The sequence below is a fragment of the Chlorocebus sabaeus genome, chromosome 21 (assembly GCF_047675955.1).
Source record: "Chlorocebus sabaeus isolate Y175 chromosome 21, mChlSab1.0.hap1, whole genome shotgun sequence".
NCBI classification, from domain to species: domain Eukaryota; kingdom Metazoa; phylum Chordata; class Mammalia; order Primates; family Cercopithecidae; genus Chlorocebus; species Chlorocebus sabaeus.
In genome coordinates, this window is record NC_132924.1 from 113,077,839 (window position 1) to 113,093,661 (window position 15,823).

The 15,823-nt window shown below is 51.9% G+C and overlaps 1 protein-coding gene across 2 annotated transcripts in view; it reads left to right on the forward strand.

Annotated features, from left to right (window-relative positions):
* Positions 1 to 15,279, forward strand: part of TBXAS1 (thromboxane A synthase 1) — a 191,395-nt gene extending 176,116 nt beyond the window's left edge. The window contains exons 10-13 of one of the 2 annotated variants that reach the window (XM_007983129.3): positions 1,267 to 1,358; positions 11,026 to 11,163; positions 12,667 to 12,829; positions 14,994 to 15,277. In XM_007983129.3, coding sequence (XP_007981320.3) covers positions 1,267 to 1,358; positions 11,026 to 11,163; positions 12,667 to 12,829; positions 14,994 to 15,068 — 468 coding nt within the window. In that variant the 3' untranslated portion in view covers positions 15,069 to 15,277. Of the gene's footprint in view, positions 1 to 1,266; positions 1,359 to 11,025; positions 11,164 to 12,666; positions 12,830 to 14,993 lie in introns of both variants that reach the window. The other variant, XM_037991157.2, reaches the window with a different exon arrangement.
* Positions 15,280 to 15,823: the final 544 nt, after the last annotated feature.

Sequence of the window (15,823 nt, forward strand, 5' to 3'; positions counted from 1 at the left end):
GGATCTCTAAACCTCTGTGCTATGACACACTCAGTAACTGGGCTGGGGGTGGGCAGAGGTTTGCCCCCATCAAGACAGTTCTAACAGGTTCCCCGGTGATGCTGCTGCTGCTGACCCTTGCCCATCCTGGAATTCACTTTGAGAGCTGGCTGAGATCCCCGGCAGGGCAGCCAGTGGCTGCTCCAGGGCTGTGAAGGGCTCCCCCTGCAGATGGAGGAACTAGGCCTCCCAGCGCCTGTCCCTGGAACGTTGGCGGCTTCAGAATGGACTTGCCCTGGAGGCCGGCCTCCTGCTGCTCTGGGAAAAAGAGGGAACAGAAGAAAGCAATCCCTCACCTCGGGGACTCCTCCTGGATTAGCATTATCTAGGTGAAGAAAGTGAGACCGTCACCCACCAACCAGATAACTCATTCCACCTCTGTGGGGAAACTGGCAGAGCAGCAAATAAGCTTCCTTAACCCCGGTGCGCCCTCACCCTGCTCATGGGCACATGTGTTCATCTTCAGGCCAAACAGGGGCAGCCAGGGAGTGACAAGAGTGTCACTCCAGGAGAGTCACCCACGGGGTGTTAGGATCCCCACATCTGCACCCCCTGAAATATAATCAGTATTTTCCAACTGTTCCTAATCTGACCTGTGCAAATGTAATCTCATTCGAACTTGCATTTCTCATCATAGTAATTCATATAGCTTCTGTGTTTTGCCTTTTCATATCGTTTGACCATTTTTCTAGCTAGTTGTCTTTTCCTACTGATTGACAGAAGCTCTTTGGTTTTTTGTTACTTCTAATCCCTTATACATGTTGCAAAATTTTTTATTTGCTATTTCACTATTTGTCTTTTAACTTCATAATGTGCTGTGACTACCCATGTGACAGGCTCTTTGAGCCTCAGTTTTCTCATCTGAGAGATGGGGAAGTAGCCGCCACACTGGCTTAGTGGAGGATCCAATGAGGGAACATCTATGCTGCACTTGGTCGGCCACATCGTCAGCTCCCAATAAATGCTGGCAGCTGTGGCTGCCGCTGCAGTTTTATAACCAAACTTCTCTGTATTACAAGGACCCCTGAGCCCCAGGCTAGCACCGTGAAATATAAGCACTGAATGCCAATCAGATGCAATTTGGGTCATATGGACCTTTCATTTTGTGGGGTTTCCGTTTAAATGTTTGCCAAAGTTGGAAACAAGATTGAAATTTAAGGAAAAGACAAAATGCCATGAGAGTCGGGCTAACATGAACTTCTCCCTTTGTCACGACCCCTCCATCAGATGGTCCCTGAGTTCTGCAGCCTCGAGGAAGACCTGCCCTATCTGGACATGGTGATTGCAGAGACGCTGAGGATGTACCCACCGGCTTTCAGGTATGTGGCAGCCCCCTCCCCTGCCCCAGTCCCTACCCCCTAACCCTACTCCATGCCCCACCCTGCAGGTCAGGGCCCTCCTCCATCAGTTACCGCATGTGTTTCTGGAGGGTAACGCCTGAGTCCTGGGTTCCTTTGTATCCCCCAGGGCACCTCAGATATCTGGCCCACTTTCCTATAGCTTAACAATCTTCTCAAAGCTTCACTGGCCTTTTCTTAACACTGCCTTCCTCCCCACCCCAAGCCAGCCCTTTGGTCTCCTAGCCTTTGCTGGCTTTTGCCATTTCCCCTGCCTGTTCATTCATTATTCATTCATTCAGCAATTGTTTATTGAGCATCTACTCTGTGCCAAGCACTGGGAAATCAGCTGTATATAAAACAGATAAAAGTTTCTGACCAGTCTTGGAGCTGGCATTCCAGTAGGGGACTGTCTGAGTCCTGGGAGCTCCTTCCTGCCATCCAACACCCCCAGCTGTCCAATCTTGGGGCTCCAACATGACTCACCCTCCAAAACGTCTCATCGCCCCTCAGGACGTCTGTGTTGGGCTTGCCTCACCCGGTCCTCCCTGCCCTCCCTTCCCAGCACTTTGAGCTGTAACTGTACTTCATGTTATATTCTTGGACGCATGTCTGCCACTGCATGGCATTTCACTAATGTACACACCAACCAGCCGATCACACCAAGCTGTGGGTGTCCTGAGAGTAAAACCAACTGTTGTGCTTCGTTCAAACTCTCCCAAACAAGGCACTCCATAGAGAAAGGCGTCTTAATTCATGTCCCCAGACCCTTACAGAGAGTGAAATAACAGCCAGATTTCAAGCTCTAGAAACAAAAGCAGCACAAAGCATTAACCGTATGTGATAAATTCCACTCAATACTCTTATGAATTACTAGATCACATAAACCATATGGAGATACCTTTCACCATTTTTAAAGAGAATATGTGGATGATTTGAGGGTATCTCAAAATGATATTTCAACACAAAAGCATTACAAATAATGCAATTGTATATATTGTCCAAATATGCAAGTCCAGAAGCAAATACAGAAAGTTCCAGTGGTGTGATTGGAATTGCATCATCCTCAAGGACGCAGGGTTTGGGGTTTTGGTGCAGAAGCAGGTCAGTCACTCAGGGGCTCTGTGCACCCTCTCCCCATGCCAGCATTAAGACCTGATGTGCAGCCCTTCCCTGATCTCCTTGGGAGCATCTTGTAAACTGTCATCCAATTCTTTTATTTATTTATTTATTTATTTATTTATTTATTTATTTATTTATTTTTGAGATGGAGTATTGCCCTGTCCCCCAGGCTGGAGTGCAATGGTGTGATCTTGGCTCACTGCAACTTCTGTCTCCTGAGTTCAAGCAATCCTCGTGTCTCAGCCTCCCAAGTAACTGGGATTACAAGTGCCCACCACCGTGCCTGGCTAATTTTTTGTATTTTTAGTAGAGACGGGGTTTTACCATGTTGACCAGGCTGGTCTCAAACTCCTAACCTCAGCTGATCTGCCGGTCTTGGCCTCCCAAAGTGCTGGGATTACAGGCGTGAGCCACCATTCCCAGCCTTATTTTTTTCATAATTGATATCCAGCTTTCTTCCAAGGGGATTGTGGGCAGCTGGTGTACATGTTAAAATAAATTTCAAGATAAAGCATTCAGTGATCAAACAGAACAAAGGTCATTTAAAGGAAAGAAGGCCTTACAGGGCCGCGGCTGATAGCTGGGGTCCAGCTTTGGCTTGGTGACCAGGGCTCCTGGCCAAGAGGGAGAGCAGCCAAGCCAAACGTGTGTGTTCTCCAGCAAGAGGACAGCACAGAAACTGATCAATGGATGCAGTACTTCCTGGACCTAAACTCAGCCATGAATCCATCAGACAAGACGTTGTATAGATGTCATGTTGAATAACAAAGGGATCAGGCTCTTCCACACGAAAATTCGGTGGCCAATTCTCCACTGACCCATTATAAACAGCAGACCAGGAAAGGAAGTCGGCACAGGCAGGAAGCCAGTGATCTCACCTGACGACCAGACAGAAACTAGAGAACCTGGATGAAGTAGTTAGGATTCATCCAACAGGTCTAGAGGGCGTGTCAGAAGACCATCTCAGCCCTGGCCTTGGTTTACTGTGTGATTGTGAGCGCCATGCTGCTCTGTGCCTCTCCTTCCTACATGTTAAATGGAGACATATGCCTGTTTCATTGGCCCTGCAGAGGCGGGCGAGAGGCAGTGGGTGGCACGGGTGGAACTGCAGTGCCCGCTCAGCTGCATGCAGCATGAGGTGTGCAGGGAGGAGCACCGGCACTGGTAGGACAAGAGAATGGCCAGCTTCCATCCAGCCTTGCTCTCCTGAGTCACGCCTTCCCCACACCTGCCCCAAACCTGCCCTGCACCTGCACACCTACCCCACACCTTCTCCACGCCTGCCCCACACCTCCACACCTGCCCCACACCTCCACACCCACCCCACACCTGCTCCAAACCTGCCCTGCACCTGCACACCTGCCCCACACCTTCTCCACACCTGCCCCACACCTTCTCCACACCTGCCCCACACCTGCACACCTGCCCCACACCTTCTCCACACCTGCCCCACACCTGCCCCACACCTTCTCCACACCTGCCTCACACCTGCCCCACACCTTCTCCACACCTCCACACCTGCCCCACACCTGCCCCACACCTTCTCCACACCTGCCCCACACCTGCCCCACACCTTCTCCACACCTGCCCCACACCTGCCCCACACCTGCCCCACACCTTCTCCACACCTGCCCCACACCTGCCCCACACCTTCTCCACACCTTCTCCACACCTGCCTCACACCTGCCCCACACCTTCTCCACACCTTCTCCACACCTTCTCCACACCTGCCCCACACCTTCTCCACACCTTCTCCACACCCGCCCCACACCCGCCCCACACCCGCCCCACACCTGCACCACACCTGCACCACACCTGCACCACACCTGCCCCAAACCTGCGCCAAACCTGCCCTGCACCTGCACCACATCTGCCCCACACCTTCTCCACACCTGCCCCACACCTCCACACCCACCCCACACCTGCCCCACACCTCCACACCCACCCCACACCTGCCCCACACCTCCACACCTGCCCCATACCTGCCCCATACCTCCATACCCGCCCCACACCTGCCCCACACCTTCTCCACACCTGCCCCACACCTCCACGCCCACCCCACACCTGCCCCACATCCACCCCACACCCGCCCCACAGCTCCACACTTGCCCCACACCCGCCCCACACCTGCCCCACACCTCCACACCTGCCCCACACCTGCCCAACACCTGCCCCACACCTCCACACCTGCCCCACACCTGCCCAACACCTGCCCCACACCTCCATGCCAGTCCTATACCTGCTCCACGCCTGCCCCACACCTGCTCCACACCACCTCACATCCGTCCCACACCTGCCTCACACCCGCCCCTCACCGGCTCCACACCCACCTCACACCCACTTCACACCTGCTTCATACCTGCCCCACACCCGCCCCACACTTGCTCCACACCTGCCTCATACCCACTCCACACCCGCCCCACACCTGCATGTTGGCCCCATACCTGCTCCACACCCACCCCACACCCGCCCCACACCCGCCCCACACCCCCCTCACACCCGCCCCACACCCGCCCCACACCCCCCTCACACCCACCCCACACCCACCCCACACCCACCCCACACCCCCCTCACACCCGCCCCACACCCGCCCCACACCCCCCTCACACCCGCCCCACACCCACCCCACACCTGCCCCACACCCCCCTCACTCCCGCCCCACACCCCCCACACACCCGCCCCACACCCCCCTCACACCCACCCCACACCCCCCTCACACCCACCCCACACCCGTCCCACACCCGCCCCACACCCCCCTCACACCCACCCCACACCCCCCTCACACCCACCCCACACCCCCTCACACCCGCCCCACACCCGTCCCACACCTGCCCCACACCCCCCTCACACCTGCCCCACACCCGCCCCACACCCGCCCCACACCCCCCTCACACCCACCCCACACCCGTCCCACACCCGCCCCACACCCCCCTCACACCCGCCCCACACCCGCTCCACACCCCCCTCACACCCCCCTCACAGCCCCCTTACACCCCCTCACACCCCCCTCACACCCACCCCACACCCGCCCCACACCTGCCCCACACCTGCCCCACACCTGCCTCGCAGCTGCTCCACACCTGCTACATTAGCATTTTTCACCCTATCAGCTCTGCTGACTTTTCTTGTCAATCACCAGATATGAGACAGACAAGGTGTCACAATTCTCACCCAGACCAGAGGACAATCTGCTTCTGCTCAAAGGATGTGGGGGTGAATGTAGGGAGAGTGAGCATTTTTATTATTTTATTTCATCTCAAAAAGCGTGTTGACCTTTCCCAAGTGCTGACACAACTTGGACTTATTCATAAAAGAAATCAGAATGGCCCTTGTGGGAACACACAGCAGCCCTGTCTGAGTGCCACTGAGGTGACTGAGTTGCCGTGCGGTGCAGTTCTGAAGCTTCTGCTGGTCTCTTACGCGGCTCCGTCTGCGGGGAAAGGAGGCTCTATTCTCCAGATTCCAGCGTGTCTGCCTTCAGGTCCAGGCTGTTTCCAGAAAAGATGAAAAAGCAGGGTGCCAGAGCACAGCCTCGTCTGACCCCTTTGGAACTGAGGGTACAGACATCACAACCCGCAGCTGCCTGCCCTGGTTTCAGCACTGGTGTTTGCTATCAGCTCCAAGCACATATAATTGCATTAGCAGCTTAGGATCTCAATGGGTTCTCCCAGCGCTGGCCTTTTTCTGTTCCTCTCTGTTACATGAAAGGCTCATAACAGAGAGAGGGAGCGGCGAGAAGCCACAGGCTGCTCTTAATGTCTTATGGGCAGAAACAGGGCATAACAGTAATTACTGTAATCATTGCATTTCCTCTAGGATATTTAGGGAAGTTCAATCTTACAGCTTGAAGTAAAATCCAGCATAGAATTATTTTTAATTTTTAATTATTTATATTACCAAACTAGCATGTTTATACTTTAAAAAACACACACACACACACACACACACACAGTCCCAGCCGGGCGTGGTGGCTCACACCTGTAATCCCAGCACTTTGGGAGGCAAGGAGGGATGATCACTTGAGGTCAGGAGTTCAAGACCAGCCTAGCCAACATGGTGAAACTTTGTCTCTGTTAAAAATACAAAAATTAGCTGGGCATGGTGGCAGTAACCTGTAATCCCAGCTATTCGGGAGGCTAAGGCAGGAGAATTGCTCGAACCTGGGAGGCGGAGGTTGCAGTGAGCCGAGATAGTGCCACTGCACCTCACCCTGGGCAACAGAGCGAGACTCTGTCTTAAAAAAAAAAAAAACAAAAAAAAAAAACCGGCCCCTAAACAATGGAGAAGAATTAAAAAAAAAAAAAGGCCGCCTGTCATTCTCCATCCCAGTCCCATCCCCTAGAGAAGATAAAGAAATTTAAGTATTCTTCTAGAAATGTTATGTTCATATATAAGCATATATAGTCTACCCTTTCAAAATAAAGCATAAATGAGATTGTGCCATTGCCCTTGGGTAAAATGAACAATCTGATCAAATATTTTCCTCTCTGGGAGAAGCAGCTTATCAGTAGAAACATAGACAACAGGGACTCACCAGGACTCACTCAGAGAGGCCAAATTCACAAAGACAGAAAGTAGAATGCTGTCTGCCAGGGACCAGGGAGAAGGGAGGGGAGGGAGTTAGTGTTTAAGGGATCCAGAATTTCAGAAGAGGAAGAGGAAAAAGTTCTGGAGACGGATGGCGGTGCTGGTTGCATAATGAATGTACTAAAACCACAGAACTGCACACTGGAAAATGGTTCAAATGGTCCATTTTATGTTTTTATATATATATATATATATATATATATATAAAACCACAATGAAATAATAAACAGATAGGTGAGCAGATAAATAACTAAATAAACCCAGCCTCACCAGGACCAATTCTGGTGTTTCAATATTCCAGAATTATCAGAGCAGCTGATGGACAGTTTGAGACTGTCCTCATTAGATGTTCTCATGTCCTGTGTTAAGGACTTAAGACTCAGAATCATGGATTCCAGGCATGTGGGAGTGGTACGGACAGGAGCAGGAGTGGGAGCCCGTGTACAGGATGCGTTAGGGAAACAGAACTTTGCTATGTAGGGAGGGTATCTCGAGGCCAAGCCTTGACAGAGGCTGTGACCTGCGTCTCCTCCCAACCCCGTGTTACCTGGTCTAGGAAATGGCCTGAGCTAGGAGGCGGGAAGCGGGGCTTGGTTTTCTTGCTGTGAGCCAGATCTGTTGGAGTGGGATAATGCTGAAGTCAGAGAGACTTCTGAATCGAACCCTATAGTCACAGAAGTAGTTGGGGAGGGGGTGGGCTGAGAGGTGCAGGGAGGTGATGAAGAGAAGCTGGGGCTGTAATTCTGCCCTCATCCTAAAAGGCTCTATCTCATCCTTTAAAATCCCAAATCAACTGTAACCAGAACTTTTTTTTTTTTTGAGATGGAGTCTCGCTCTGTTGCTCAGGTGTGCAGTTGTGCAATCTCAGCTCACTGCAACCTCCGCCTCCTGGGTTCAAGTGATTATCCTGCCTCAGCCTCCCGAGTAGCTGGGACTACAGGCGCATGACACCATGCCTGGCTAATTTTCGTATTTTTAGTAGAGATGGGGTTTCACCATGTTGGCCAGGTTGGTCTCCAACTCCTGACCTCAGGTGATCCACTCACCTCCACCTCCCAAAGTGCTGGAATTACAGGCATGAGCCACCGCACCTGGCCATGACCAGAACTCTTGAGAGCATGTGCTCTCAACACTCAAAGTCCAAAGTCCAAAATTCAAGTTCGGGAAGAGAGTGGTTCTTCAGCTCTCCACCTCAAATTTTGTTTCTAGAAGGTTGCATGTAGGTCTGAAGAGTGACAGCATGTTTGTTTAACAGGAACTCAGAGCCAGCAGATCAGGAAAGGATACTTAAAAGGTTTTGAGTTTGGGCTACAGAGGTTTAAGGTAGGTCTTTCATGGCAAGGAATGTTTGAAATTGGGCAAGATGTATGACATAACGATTTAGGAATGAGTGGATACAGGTAGGTGAGTTGAAGGGGGTTCTGACAGGTAAGACTGTTGTCTGGTAAGTGAACTGTTTGCTCAAGTGAGCAAACCATTGTCCTGATAGGAAAGTGATTTGCTCAGACAAATTAGCTTGCATTAATTTCCTGAAGCCAACAGTGAAGTTATTTATTGGTTCAGAGGTTTAATTTTCTTAGCAACAATTTTCTGGAGCAGAGAGGAAGTCACTGACACAGGTGGTCTCAATGCTCAGTCCAAGAGTTGAGTTGTGTAGCTCCAAGTAGACTCATTTCCCAGGGTCACCTGCTGGGCCATAATCAACAAGGTACAAGCTTAAGAGAGCCATGCCAGGTTTTCAAGTTGCAAGGAAGACAGATTCACTGGTGTTTTCTTGAGTCACGGGTGTTGGTTTTAAGAAACTGGTGAAGTAAGGAAGCTAGAACTCTCCCAGGAACCAGGAACAGCTCTCACTGGCAGGCCTCAAGGAGGAGACCCGAGCTGGAGGACTGGAAGGTGGTTCAGATGTTTCAGAAGCTACAGTGGCTCCAGCAGTCAGACTGGGGTGTGATCTCACAGCATCAGGAGCCCTAAACACTGGCCCAAGGCTCAGCTTAGAATGCAGCTTGACCAGGTAAACCTGGAGACTGCATCAACACCAGCAGCCTCCAATACCCCTGACCAGCTCATGGCCTTAATCCCAAACCCAGGTCCTAAACTACCTCTCACTGTGCATCACAAGTCACTGCCTGTCTTTTTGGCTTCCGATCTGCTGCCTTCTCCGATTCATGGCCTCACTTCATCCATTGATTGCCCTTGACTTTGAGCTACAGGTTTCACCAGCTAACTTTGACTCTAGCCTCAGCTCTGGGGCCACACAGCCTCAAGCACCTGGGTCTTGCCCCAGCTCCAGATGCCTGTCCTAGGTAGCCCATCCTTGGGAAGCAGCAGACAAAACTGCATGTCAGAGACATAGCTCTGGTTGTCATGGGAAGACTGTATTGGAAAGAGGTCAAGGAGAGACAAGAATCTAAACTAAGGAGATGGCAGTAAAACTGGAGAGATGGCAACATAAGAAAGACCAGTGATGAATCTGTAGATGGGGAGGGATGAGTCAAGGATGGCTTCCAGTTTCTGGCTTGCTTAAGCCTGTGTGGGAAACAGAAGGAGGAGAAGATTCTGACGATCTGCTGCTGCTCAGGTCGACTTCGAGGATTCTGTGGATCACCCAGGGGAGAGGCTGGGTCTGTGGGTAGAAATAGAAAACTGGGGTTCAGGCTGGGGCTGGGGTAGGAGGCTTAGGAGATAATAGAAGTTGAATCTGGGAGTGCGGATGAAATCCCTGGGAAGTGCCAGGATTTAAGAGGCTGGTGGATGCAGAAGAGCCTGCCAATGAGAGGGAGAAGGAGCGCCAGCGATGGAGGAGGAAACCCACACAAATAACGTCTGAGACAAACACACACACACACACATAATGGTAAAGATGATGGACGATGGACACAGGCAGGGCACAGTGGCTCATGCCTATAATCCCAGCACTTTGGGAGGCCGAGGTGGGCGGATCACTTGAGCTCAGGAGTTCAAGACCAGCCTGACCAACATGGTGAAACTGCCCCCCATCTCTACTAAAAATACAAAAATTATCCAGGCCTGGTGACACACACCTGTAGTCCCAGCTACTCGGGAGGCTGAGGCAGGAGAATCGCTTGAACCTGGAAGGTGGAGGTTGCAGTGAGCAGAGATCGTACCACTGCACTCCAGCCTGGGTGACAGAGTGAGACTCTGTCTCTCAAAAAAAAAAAAAAGAAGAAGAAGAAGATGGACACAGCATGAACAGCAGGTGAATCTGGGTAAGGGATAAGTGGGTATCTTATGTACTATTCTTCAACTTTTCTGTAAGTTCAGAATTATTTCCAAATGAAAATTAGAAACACAAAACAAGGAAATGTACAAGAGGAAGATAGTCAATTATATAGACAGACCAAGTCAGATGAAGACTGAGGAGTATTCATCAGATGTACCCACAAATGTTCTTTGGGGATCTTGGCATGGGTACCATCCATGGGAAGGAGGGGACAGATGCCAGGCAGCAGGGTTAGTCAGTGAAATGGGAGGAGAGGAAGTGAGAAGGTGAGCGAGGTAAGAGGCTTCGCTGTGAATGGGAAGATAGGATAGGCTGTGGCCCAGGAATGACCCTCCAAGCCCCCACAATGGAAGCAATCCTTCCAAAGCACTTTGCACCCCAACATGGGGCACAAGAGGGGCCCTTCAGTGCTTGACAAATGGATGCATGAAAAGATGGATGAGTACATTTTCAACAAGGACCAAGCGAGCCTAGCCTCGGGGCTGCAGGCTCCTGGGCAGTGAGTGTTAATGGGGTGGGGGCTTGGTCACCCTGGGAAGGGGGCTGAGCAGGGGATCCTGTGTCCCCCAGCCTCATTCCACACACCGTGCTGCCTGCCTCTGATCCCCTTCACACTCAGACTCTGCTTGCCCAGGCTGCCCCAAGCTCTGCTCATCTCTACTCTGCACCCACTCCCCGACCTGGTGTTTCCCTCAGGTTCACACGCGAGGCGGCTCAGGACTGCGAGGTGCTGGGGCAGCGCATCCCCGCAGGTGCTGTGCTAGAGATGGCCGTGGGTGCCCTGCACCATGACCCTGAGCACTGGCCAAGCCCAGAGACCTTCGACCCTGAAAGGTGAGTGCTGTGCCTTTTAAAAAGCTCTGAAGGCATGTGTGTGGGGTATAAATTTCCCAGTGGAGGCAGCAGCCAGGAGGCACAGACTTAGCAAAAGTGTCCCCAGATAGTCAAAACTTATGGCAATTCAGATAGATGTTTGCAAGGCATAACTTCCAAAGGAAATAATTATACCATTTTTTCAAGGTCCAAACTGAATCCAGACATTTAGCATTTCAGCAGCCCTGCATGCAAGAAACAAGGCAATTTCAAATGATTGTCTTCCATTCATTCAAGCCAGGACATGGGATACAGGATTGTATTTCAGGTCTGCACTGGAGAGTAACAGAACATCATTTCCTGTTTTAAAAACGGGCGTCTATGCCAAAACAACAGCTTCAGCTAATGTCTCCATGAATCTAAATTCATGGGATCTGCTGGTTGACCTGGGTTCCCTCCTTCCACCACCTGGCTTTGGTTCATTGTCTCCTCTCATTTCTGGACTCTGTGATTGGAAACATCTGAGCAGGCGGCCACACCCTGGTCCTCATCAGAACCAGTCAATACCCACTCTGTGTGCATGGTCTGGCAAGGGAAAGGCTGGCCCAGCACCAGTTGTGTTTTCACCTTTCATGGCTCCAACTGAATTCAGCCCAAGTCTACAACCCAGTCACTGGGAAAGCGTGAGCAATGGGATCTACACAAATAATATTCCACAGACATCAGCTCCTGAACACGCTGCAGCCACAGGGCTTACAGCCTCACAAGAAAGTCCAGGGTAGTAAAAAGTGAGCTCACTGTTACAGAAGAGTGCCACCTAGCTTCACTGTCATGGGCTGCACGCTGCAGGCAAATGCACTGCTTGGTAGGAGATTCAGCAGTTCTGAGGAAGGGCCTCCAGCTCTCCAGGTACTGCAGCTCCCAATGGTTCAAGTGTCTAGTGCAGGGGCCTGCAAAGCAAGCATGCGCAGGAGAGGTGCTGCCAGTGTGGTTCAAGAGACCTGCAGGGCAAGCCAGTAGGACACACCCCCCAGGGTGGGCCCGGGAGGTGCTGAGGTGCCTGGTACCCTGCCAAGGAAGTAAGCAGGTGGTGGCTGGGTCATCCTGTGGGAGGGGAGGTGGTGCCCTGGGTCATCCTGTGGGAGGGGAGGTGGTGCCCTGGGCCCAGTTGAGGACTAGGATCGCCAAGCCCTGGGGTTCAGGGATGCCGTGTTTAGACTCTGATTGTGGGTGGCAGTGAGTCTGTGGGCTTATTAGCCACACATCGAATTCCTAAGGAGAGGCAGGCAGGGCGCTGTGGACATTCCAGGTAATTCTGCAGATTCAGCTCTGCCTCTGGGGCTGTGCAGGAAGACAGGAGGCCAGGAGCAGAGAGGGACTGAGGCTCAGGAATGAGCAGCCATAAGCCCCCAGAGCCTTGGGAGCATCCTTGTCTCAGATGCAGGGGTGGCTCAGCTGGAGTACAGGGCTGCAGAGGGGAGGGAGAGGGTGTTCTGAGCCAGCCCTGACCACACGGACCTGCAGGTTCACCGCTGAGGCCCAGCAGCAGCACCGGCCCTTCACGTACCTGCCCTTCGGGGCTGGCCCACGGAGCTGCCTGGGGGTGCGGCTAGGGCTGCTGGAGGTCAAGTTGACACTGCTCCATGTGCTGCACAAGTTCCAGTTCCAAGCCTGCCCTGAGACCCAGGTGAGGCCCCACTGCTCAGAGGCAGGGGCAGGGGCGGGGGTGGGGGGGCCACCCCAGTTCTCTGCATGAGAGCGGGCCAGCCTGGGGGCAGCATCAGGCTCTGCCTCCGTGAGCCTGGGTGAGCTCCTTAACCTCTCTTGGCCTCAGTTTCTTGATCCATAAAGTGGAGATGGTAGTAACACCCTCTACCTCTTAACGTCCTGTGAGGATTCAGTGAGTTCACACAGCACTCAGATAAGCCCTGGCACGCTAACCCGAGGACATGTTAATCACTGTTATTAGTATTGTTCTCTGCACATCAGGGCTGGACCTCACCTCGCTGTAGCTCTTCTCACTTCCACAAAGGGCACAGAGACAATGGCATTTGCAGTTGTGACACATGCCTGCCTTTGTGGGGTGGGGGGTGCATGGCTTGTCCTACAGAAGCTGGAGACACTTCCTCTGGCTCCTCCTGACAGAGCAAGGTGCTATCTGCTTGGAGGGGAAGCTGAGGGGTTTCAACTCCTTGAAAGGTACCCCCAGCTTTGCCTTCCCCTCTTGTGCAGACACTCATATGTCCCCATGGCCACAGCCTGGTCCCTCTCACAAGTGGTGACACAGACTCTTCCCAACAACATATGCCTTCATTCCTGAGGTCCCAGACTGGTACACAGACCCTGTCCTCACCCAGAGAGCTGGGCTCCCCTGAAATGGGGCCCTACCCACTTTTCCAGCCCTATTTCCCCCGCACATCACACACTCCAGATCCAGCAGACCAATTCCTCAACAGGTCAGGGAGTTGTATCACCCCCTTTCACACTCACAGCAATCTCGCAGAGTAGGAGTGACTGTTCCCATTCTTTAGATGAGGAACTAAAGCTCAGAGAGGTTAAATAACTTGCCTAAGGTCACACAGTTGGACTGCAGGCTTCGTGATGGCAGGGACCCAGCCTGTCATATTCACTGTTGGACTCTGCAGCATCTAGCTTAATGTCAGGCGCATGACAGGTACTCACTCATTCATTCAGCATGAATGAGCAAATGGATAAGCAGCCAGAGATGCAAGAAATGGGGGTCCTCACCCAGATCCTGCTCACTCCCAAGCTCTCCCTCCTTCCTGACATCCGACTGCATCTCTGCACAGCGTTAGCTATTCCCTGTCCATTCCGACCACTGCTGTCCCCTGCACCTATCCTCATGCTGGTCCTGCCACCCGGAACCCTCCGTTCAGCTGCAGACCTCGACAGGCAGGCACAGGAAGGCATAAGGACACAGTGACAGCGACAATTCTAGATTCAAACAGGCAGTGCCTCTGACAGAGAACATGGGACCACCTGCTGGTCCTGGAGGAATAATGAGCTTGGGTGGGGGACACAGAGTCTGAGGTACTGAAATTGAGCGCATTCACACACTCTAGGCTGGAGAGAGGGAGGGGCAGATCGACAGCGCAGAGCCAAACCAAGTGAGGTCAAGGGGCAGATGGAGGAGCAGCCCCACTGCGTCAGGGCTTCCACGTGTGTGGGGCTTGCCTCACTTCCCCATGATCTCTATGTAACAGCCAGCCCAGTCTCCCAAAACACTGCTTATGCCTGGCCCTCCCCAGCTTAAGAACCAGCCATGAGTCGTGGGCTCCCCATTCTTCCTTGTATGCTGACAAGTGCTAGGGCCTGCAGCTTTTTCAGATGCCTTTGAGGGCTGTGGTTCCTACAGGAAACACGTACAGCCCCAAGCAGTAAGACCCTGGTGACCCTTTGCTGTCACATTAGCCACTAGGTCATCATTTTTCTTATAGTTCCAGAGGAAACCCAACTCCTTGAGTAATTCTTTGGCTTTTCTTCAAAGCCCCAAGTCCACCACTGGCTCTGCCTTTTGGACATAGGAAAGCTTTCTGGATGTCAGTGAGGCAAGACCATAGCACATATGAGCAGGAACAGCATGAAGCTGCTCTCCCCAGAGCCCCTCAGCCAGAGGGCATTGCTGTTACTGGCCAGGACTGGGGAGTGAGATGGGGAGGATCAGCAGGGATGGCTGCAGTCACTGAAAGATAGGTTTGGGCCTTTGCTCTCTGCTTTCTTCTTGTGTGACCTTGGACAAGGGACTTGGCCTTCTTGAACCTCCAAGTCTTCATTTGTACAGTGAGACGCTACTACCTCTTTGACAAATATTTTAATTTTCTCTACTTTAGGTACCGCTGCAGCTAGAATCCAAATCTGCCCTAAGTCCAAAAAACGGTGTCTATATCAAGATTGTATCCCGCTGACACAGAAGGCCGCCGGGTGGAGGGAGGGCACCCCCAAATTCAAAGAAAACCCTGAGTGTGGATATTCAGAATTTTGGGAAAATGTCACTGAAGGGATTGAAAGAGTGCCTGGCATGCAAGGATAAGAGGTTCTTTCCATAACATTTCCTAAATGCTTAATAAATGTTTGTTGCACTTAGTTTTGACATTGCCAATGGGGTTTGAACCAGTGCTCTAACTCCCTAAATGAAGGACTGCTGATAAATAAGCGAAAATGTAGTTTTGACAAAACAACTGAGAATGTGGGGTTTCAAAGGAAGTCCCAGGCTTGTGCTGAAAGGAATCCATGGTGCAGGGCACACGAGGACACCCAGGTAAGCCTGTCCCGATGGCACCAGCTCATGGCTCTTTTGGCTTCTTGTGCATTGTGGAGTTGTAGAGAATGACATTTATCAGAAGTTCAACCTCAACAGTGGTTCCAAAGCTTTATAATGCTTTGATTTTCCTAGGTAGGGTAGTACCAACTTTCTAGTCAAGTTTTAATCGACAGAAAAATGAGAGAGTCTGAAAAATGACATACTTTTTCTTTTAAAGAATACTGTATTGGCCGGGTGCAGTGGCTCACGCCTGTAATCCCAGCACTTTGGGAGGCCGAGGCGGGTGGATTGCCTGAGGTCAGGCATTCGAGACCAGTCTGGCCAACATGATGAAACCCTGTATCTATTAAAAATACAAAAAAATTAGCCAGGCGTGGTGGCGGGTGCCTGTAATCCCAG